This window comes from Nannospalax galili, unplaced genomic scaffold (genome assembly GCF_000622305.1).
Source record: "Nannospalax galili isolate Female #2095 unplaced genomic scaffold, S.galili_v1.0 scaffold247, whole genome shotgun sequence".
Taxonomy (NCBI): Eukaryota; Metazoa; Chordata; class Mammalia; order Rodentia; family Spalacidae; genus Nannospalax; species Nannospalax galili.
In genome coordinates this window covers 185325-193656 of record NW_008356952.1, presented here as the reverse complement: position 1 = coordinate 193656, position 8332 = coordinate 185325, and the positions used below count along the sequence as shown (strand labels likewise).

General features: G+C 34.4%; 1 protein-coding gene across 2 annotated transcripts in view; it reads left to right on the top strand.

Annotated features, from left to right (window-relative positions):
* The window catches only part of Mybl1 (MYB proto-oncogene like 1), a 46933-nt gene that overhangs the window by 15647 nt on the left and 22954 nt on the right, over positions 1-8332 (top strand). For both annotated transcript variants that reach the window (XM_029557010.1, XM_008854764.3), the window contains exons 5-8: positions 989-1209; positions 3349-3523; positions 5836-5907; positions 7415-7519. In XM_029557010.1, coding sequence (XP_029412870.1) covers positions 989-1209; positions 3349-3523; positions 5836-5907; positions 7415-7519 — 573 coding nt within the window. The remainder of the gene's footprint in view (positions 1-988; positions 1210-3348; positions 3524-5835; positions 5908-7414; positions 7520-8332) is intronic.

The following is an 8332-nucleotide window of genomic DNA, read 5'->3' as shown; positions in this document are numbered from 1 at the left end:
TTAAAGCATATTTAATAGCAGGGCCTGTTGGCATAGGCCAGTAATCCTAGCTACTCAGGAGACCTAGACAGGGGGATTGTAAATTCAAGTCCTGCCTGGGAAACTTAGATCCTGTAAGAAAAGGACTGGGAATATAGTTCATTGTAGAGCACTAGCTATGCATAGGCCCTGGGTTCAGTACCAAGTGTTGAAAGAGAAAACCCCAAAACAAACAACAACAACAAACCCAAAGCAAAGCAAAATGTACATTTAATCCTTAAATTTTATTTTTTAAACATAAGTAGATACATAGAGTGAAAATGCTAAGTGTATGGTTATGGTGTGCTTTTCGACAGTGGGGCAAAAGTGGCAGTGAAGTATGCTGAGGAGATGAAATATTCCTGTAGTTTTAGGTAAAATCTAAGCAAACTTGAAATGTGGCAAAAAGAATGTGTGATCTGTATTTTTTCAATTTCAGAAAGGAGGATGTAAAAAGCCACTGTTTATCTTTCCTGCTTCCAATTGATTTATTTAACTTTTTGCTGAAGCTTTTCTCTTTTTTTTCATTCACTTTTCTTTTCTTTTTGAAAGATGTAAGAGTAGTAAAGACACATCTCAAATCTCAAAAATTTCTATAGTTATTCTAAGTTAATGTGTATGAAAGTGGTTTTAACTTATCAGTCACTTATGAGTCCCTTGGGTTTTTGATGCATTGGGTATTGATTTTTGAATTTGTCAAATGCTCAAGGATTAGCTATTAAAATTATTTTTTTAATTATAGTTGTGGCTAAAATTTAATGAATTTATTTAAAATGACACTCTTAGTGACGGGGTTGTGTTTTTTGTTTGTTTGTTTGTTTTGTTTTTGAGATGCTGGGGATCAAACCCAGGGTTTTTTGCATGCTAGGCAAATGTATGGTTGAGAATAACCCCAACCTTAATATTCTTGAGTTACATTTCTAAATTCTCTTGAGGTAATGCTTTTTCAACCTTTGCTTTTGCTTCTTAGGTTATTGAATTAGTTCAGAAATATGGACCAAAAAGGTGGTCTTTAATTGCAAAACATTTAAAAGGAAGAATCGGCAAGCAGTGTAGAGAAAGATGGCATAATCATCTGAACCCTGAGGTCAAGAAATCTTCTTGGACAGAAGAAGAAGACAGGATCATCTATGAAGCACATAAGCGGTTGGGAAATCGTTGGGCAGAAATTGCCAAACTACTTCCTGGAAGGTGCTTAAATAATATATATACATTTTTCTGTGCTAAAACATGATCTTTATTACCTTACTATTGAATATATTTGCAAGTACCCTCTGACTGTTATTTAAAATTAAAATTTAGACTACATAGGAAAGTATCCATCTGGGACCATTTGTAATAAATTCTGCAGTTAGGAATTGATTAGTTTTAGAATGAAATGATAGATCTTTAGAACTATGTAAGCATTTAATATACTCCAAAAGTCATGTTTACATATCATTGCCAATTAGGCAGAGCCTTGCTATACAAATGGTTGAAATGGAATCTAAATTAGAGATTTCTTTTATATTTGATACTGTGCAGAAGACTAGGGAATTGTACCTATACTGGCTGAAGTAAGCTACTGTGAAAGTGTGATAGGAAAATTCAATTCTTATTCATAGTATACTTTAAAACATGGGAATAGTTGAATCTCTGTAACTGAAATATAGCATTTCTTTCAGAGAAGTATATTAAGTAATGTACTTTTCAGATGTACTAAGCATACTCTTCATTATACTGGCTCAAATATTTCCTAATAGTCTTCAGTACAGCAGACCAACAACTTTGGGCAATTTCATATCTTCAGAATATACACACTTGTGTTTTATTGCTATAATCTCTATATGGTACTTCATAGTGTCTAAACTGCTTTTATATGCATTCCTAGTTCATCTTTATATACTTTGGAAATATGCAAAGCAAACAATGTTTTTGTTTCACAGGAAATTAAGGCACAATATTACATTTTTTAATCCAAGTTACTGACCCTGGAATATAGACTTCTGATATTTTCAGTGTCTTATACATCTTTTTACTTTTTAAAAAAATTATTTATTTTTATTTTATGTGTATGAGTGTATTGTCTGCATGTGTGTAAGTGCATCCGTGTCATGCAATGCCTGTGGAGGTCAGAAGAAGGCATTGGATTCCCCTGGAACTGGAGTTATGGACAGCTGCTAGCTGCCATGTGGGTGCTGGAAATCAAACCTAGGTCCTCTGCAAGAGCAGTCAGTGCTCTTAACTGCTGAGCCATCTCTCCAGCCCCACATCTTTTTACTTCGTGTAGAACCTAGCTTATTGCTTTAACAGAGTAGGTTTTCAGTAAGTGTATATTTATGCAGATGGAATTTATACTATAAATACCTCTAAGTAGCACTGGGTGTTGTGACTTGCGCCTTTAATCCCAGCCCTCGGGAGGCAGAGGCAAGTGGATCTCTGTGAGATCAAGGCCATCCTGGTTCACATTGTGACTTCCAGGTGGGCTATGACTAGGGGGACCCTATCAAAAAGCAATCAACAAAAAGACAAGAAAAAATAGCTCTAAGTTGAAGATTTACATGTTATAAAAGGTAACTTAGGGAAAAAGGGGGCCAGTGAACTCTTTTTGTATAAATATTTTATTCTAAGAAGTAATAATAGAATTCTTGGAATCCGTAATTTGTAGTACTGAAGATGCACCCACAACCTCACTCATGAGAGACAACTAGACAGGCACTCTTAACACTGAGCTCTATCTCTAGCCCTACATTTTGCTTTTCTTGACCATGTTTTTTTTTTTTCCTGCCTTACAGTCTTTGTACCTGGTATACCTTTTGTCTGGAATTTTGTTTTTGAGACAGGTTCTTACTACATGGCCCAGGCTGGTCTCAAATTCCCACATCCTCCTGTCTTTGCCTCCTAAGTGCTGGGACTGGTGATACTATGCATGACTTTATTCCTGTTCTTGTAATACTGGTTCGTTCTTGTCATTTAGATCTTTAGCTTCACTGTCACCTCACCAGAGGCCTTCCTGGGCCATCTAACTGAAATTACCCTACTCACTTCTCATCCTGTTTCCATGATCCACATTGCAATGGTATTTTTGTGGTCTTCTGTACCTGTTGCCATGCCTTCAGTGAGAATTCAAGTTCCATGAAAGCAAGAACTTTGTCTTATTCACTGTAATATCTCTGGTGCTTAGAGCTATGCCTACCACAGAAACACAGCTTATCTTTAGAATTTTTTAGGTGTCTAATATTACCAGTTGTGAAAATGTGTTTTATGTATTTTGTGCAAGTTATGCAGTATTAAAATCTGTAGAATCCTTTTTAAATTTCCTTTTAAAATTTATACATTTTCATTTCTTAGGACCGATAATTCTATTAAAAATCATTGGAATTCTACTATGCGAAGAAAAGTGGAACAGGAAGGCTACTTACAAGATGGAATAAAATCAGAACGATCTTCATCAAAACTTCAACTCAAACCTTGTGCAACTATGGACCATTTGCAAACCCAGAATCAGTTTTACATACCTGTTCAGGCACATATATTTTAATACCTTTATTATTTAAAAACAATTTCTTTAGTAGCTGTATAGGAAAGGTTCTTGATTTCTTAGGACAAGTAAAAGTTCATATGGGGGGCAGGGATGCAGATAGACATTTAAATTTACAAACTTAAAAAGTATGCCATAATTTTGACAAATATGTCAGTAAAAACTTCATTAAAATACTTCCTTTTATATGTGATTTTCACATTAAGAAATGAAGTATGTGCTCTTGACTAATGCCTTTAATTCTTTGCATTCATTCCTTTGACATCTAAACATGTACTTTAATATCTGTTGTAGCTTTCACTCAAATGATGTTCTATATAATTGTAGTATTGCCTATCTCATAGGTATGTATAAAATGATTTAGAGAAGAAATAGCAAAAATATCATTTAACATTCTTTTGGGAGACAGTAAATAGTTGTTCTTTGATCTTATTCAACTTTGCTTTTTATTTGGGTCATTTCAGACTTCATTCTGTCATTAGAGATTTCCCAGGCTCAAAATGGGGTATGCTCTGTGTTGTCCCTTACAATGTACATTTTCCTATCTGAAATAAATTTGTTTAGGCCAGGCATGGTGGTGCACATCTTTAGTCCCAGCACTTGGGAGGCAGAAGCAGGTGGATCTCTGTGAGTTCAAGGCCAGTCTAGTCTACATAGAGAGTTCGGCTAGCCAGTGCCACACAGGGAGACCTTGTCTCAAAAGAAAAAAAAATTGTTTAGGATTTTTCATAAAACTTGGTTTACCTTTTCCTAGCTATCTATTATGTTATAGATTTATGATGAGCAATTCTTGGTTCTTTTCATATAAAGTGTAAAGACTGTTAAGACCTGTAAAATCTACCAAAAGATAAAATTGGGCAAGATGTTAAAAGTCTATGCTTAACATGCCTTAGATTTAATTTCATTTTACTTTTTATGAACATTAATAAGTTTTAAAAGTTATTCTTTTAAAAGAACGACTTAGAGTAGTTACATCTTAGTCTATGAATAGAAAAGAGAAGATAATAGTTATCTGCTGATGCTCAACCTCAAGGTTTTTAACGTTTATTAACATTTTCCTTCAGAGTCCTGTCCTAGGTTTCAGCACTATAAACTGCATCATTCTATTTCTGTCTTAGGAAGGTTACCATTTAAAGTTTCTTCATTTATAGAAAGATAATTTTAAAAATTACTTGTTGCCAGAGGAGTATTTGACAGTCTCAATCCAAATATGTTGGAAAGATAAGGATATTTCTTATATTTTAAAAACTGTTTCCCCTTTAATAATTTTAGAAAGCTTTATATATTTACATTTAAACTAGTAAGAAACTAATTCTAATTTTACTTATAAAGTGTGACATAAAGAAAAAATGGTTTGAAAAACTGTGGCAGATTTTCATGAAAAGATTGAGAAAGATAAGTTTCTCATTTATTGAAGTTACCAAGTTGAGTGATAGGTGATACTCAGATATCATAATTAAGTTCTATGTTAGAACTTATATGTAATATTTTTTCATTAGATAGTGTTTTAGGTAGGCCATTATAGAAAGTAGGCAATTCATATTTATTTGATTTTCAGAGTTTTACAAATACCTTCTCTATTTCTTTTTACTAGTGCTTACTAAATTCACATACAATTTCATAATTCTTACTACAGATGCTTTAGAAATAAGGCAGAATGATGCTTAGTGAATTGTCAGTGTCTTATTAAAATACATGAGTGATTTTGATTGTTTTTCTATTGTAAGTATAAAAGCAGCCCTTTTTTCTTATCTTTTCACTTAGACATTGGCATAGGGTGGTGATACTTATAGGAACACAGTTTATTGTCTTTTCTAAAAAATAGAGCAACCCTCTATGGCAGACTTTTTTAAAATACATGGTGGATAATGTAAGAGACTGATTGACTAATAGAACTAGGCTCAGAAGCTGGGTGTGGTGGTGCACACCTGTAATTTCAGCACTGGGGTAGCTGAGGCAGGAGGATCACAAGTTTGAGACCAGCCTCACCTACATGGTTAGCTCCAGGTCAGCTTGGACTGCATAATGAGATCTTATCTCACAAAAACCAGTAAACAAAACCAAATAAAACAAACATAAAATGTAGGGTTTTTCCAGTGTTTTATGACTGTATTGGTAGATTCTAGAGACAGATGATACAGTTATTAGGTAATAAACTATTGCAATTGTTAATTTTCAAAATTATTAGGCACTTTCTACTTTTTTAATGTTGACATTTTATCACAAGTTTTCCTGGTTTTAGATTTTAAGAAAATGTGTATTATATGTAGGATAATAGTACTTTACTTACTTTGCAGATCCCTGGTTATCAATATGTATCACCTGATGACAATTGTGTTGAACATGTTCAGACTTCTGCCTTTATTCAGGTAAGTTTTATTTGTATCAGAAAAACAAAGGATGAGCTGGGCATCATGGTGCTCACCTGTAATCCCAGCTCTTAGGAAGCTAAGGCAGGAAGGTTGCCACAAGTTTAAGACAGGCAGGGTTACATAGAAAGTACCAGTTTAGTTAGAGCCACAGAATAAGACCTTCTCTCAAAAGCCTGGTCTACATAGTGAGTTCCAGGATAGCTGGGGCTGCATCCAAAAAAAAAAAAAAAAAAAAAAAAAAAAAAAAAAAAAAGAAAAACAACAGAAAAACACAAAAAACAAACAAAATGAAAAAAAGGGAAACCTGGTGATAGGGTACAGCCTGTGATCACAGCACTTGGGAGGCTAAGGCAGGAGAATTGTGAGTTTGAGGCTAGTCTGGGCTATGTAGCAAGACTGTGTCACAACCCCCCTGCCCCCCCAAACTTTCAGCTTAGTTTTAGAAGCTGAATAGTGCCCATTTTCTTGTCTGTTAAACTAGGATAAAAAATATTGCTGCCTTTTTGCTTTGAGTATTATAAAACTAAAGGAAAAGGTACAAATGGGTTGAAGAATATAAACTGCAAAAATATGAAGTGATTGGCAGCACCTGTGTAGTGATTTGTTCAGTCTTGGAACTTAAATAATTGAAAAATTTGCTGAATTGGGTAGAATATATTATAGTTTAATAAACAAAAATATTCTGGACATGCGTTTTTGATAAGTTTTTAGGGTTTTGTTTTGTTTTTGAGATAGCATCATATACCTACACTGGGCTTGAACTTGATATGTAGCTGTATTAGTTACTTTTGCTTGCTGTGATAAAATATCTTGACCTAAAGCAATTTATGAGTTTATTTTGACTATGGTTCCAGAGGGAGTTTCTGTAATGGAGGGGAAGCATGGCCATCTCAGCCACACAGAGGAAGCAGGGAGCTGGAACTGTTAGTGGGGCAAGGCTTATACTCACAAAGCCTGCCCCTAGTGATATACTTCCTCCAGTAAGGCTACACTTCCTAAAGGTTCCTTAACCACTCCAAACAGAGGATGCCCTTGAACTTCTGGTCTTCCTGTCTCTACCTCCCCAGTGCTGGGATTACAGTTGTATGTCACCTTGCCCGGTTTTATGTGGTGCTGGGAGTGGTGCCCAGGGCTTTGTGCATACTAGGCAAAGTACTCCACCAACAGAACTATACCCTCAGCTCTATTTTTGATAATTCTCTCTTTTTTTTTTTTGAGACAGGGTGTTAACCATGTAGTTCAGACTGGCCTCAGACTTGCAATCATCTTTTCTTTCTGCTTCTAGAGTGTGGAGATTATAGGTATATGCCACATTTCCCCAAATCTTTTTCTATTAAATGGAAAATATTTCCAGTTTTAAATTTCAGGTTATGACATATTTGATAGGATTAAGAATTTAACAGCCATAAGCTTTATTGTAGGTTGCACAGAAGAAAATAAAAATGAAAACACTATTTTAAAGCAGTTGTATAAGTTGTTTTCTCTTTTGCTTAACTTATTTTAGCAACCTTTTGTTGATGAAGATCCTGATAAGGAAAAGAAAATAAAGGAACTGGAGCTGCTGCTTATGTCAGCTGAGAATGAAGTTAGGAGAAAGTGCCTTCCATCCGTAAGAAATGAACTGATGTGTTTATATACTTGACTGTTAGAGCCCTTCATGTATATGTGTTTATACTTCTCATCAACTATGAAGCATTTTCAGTATGATTTCACAATTTACTGTGGAATAAACACTAGTTTTTCTTTTAAATTTGCAACTTTGAGGTTGATTATGACTTGCATTTCTTTGAGCATGTTTTACAGTGTTCTAAGTTAGGATACTTTTTTTTAGGCAGCTTCTTGAGTCATAAATGTCAAGCAGACTTAGGGTAAAATCTTTGATATGTATCTTTGTGAAAACTGTGTGTACTTCATATTAGGCTTTGTTTTTGTTTTAGACATTCCATGTAATGATGACTTAGTTTAAAAAACTTGTTAAAAGAACATGGAATTTAAAAGGATTTGGTGCTAGGATCCACATATGAGGGAGAACATACATTGTTTATTTTTCTGAGTCTGTGATACTTCACTTAGTATAACAGTTTCTAAATCCATCCATTTACCTGAAAATTTCACTATTTCATCTTTCTTTACTGCTGAATAGGACTCCACTGTAAATATATCACATTTTTGTTAACCACTCATCAGTTGGGGGGCACTTAGGTTGCTTCCATCTCTTAGTTATTGTGAAAAGAGCAGCAACAAACATGGTTATACAAGTGTGTCTACAATAGGATGAGTCCTTTGGGTATATGCCACGGAGTGGAATAACTGGGTCATGTAGTAGGTTCATTTTTATTTTTTTATTTTTTAAAAAATTATTTATTTAATAACCACATACTTAGAAGAAGCATTTCATTACAACAGCATTGACATATTCAAT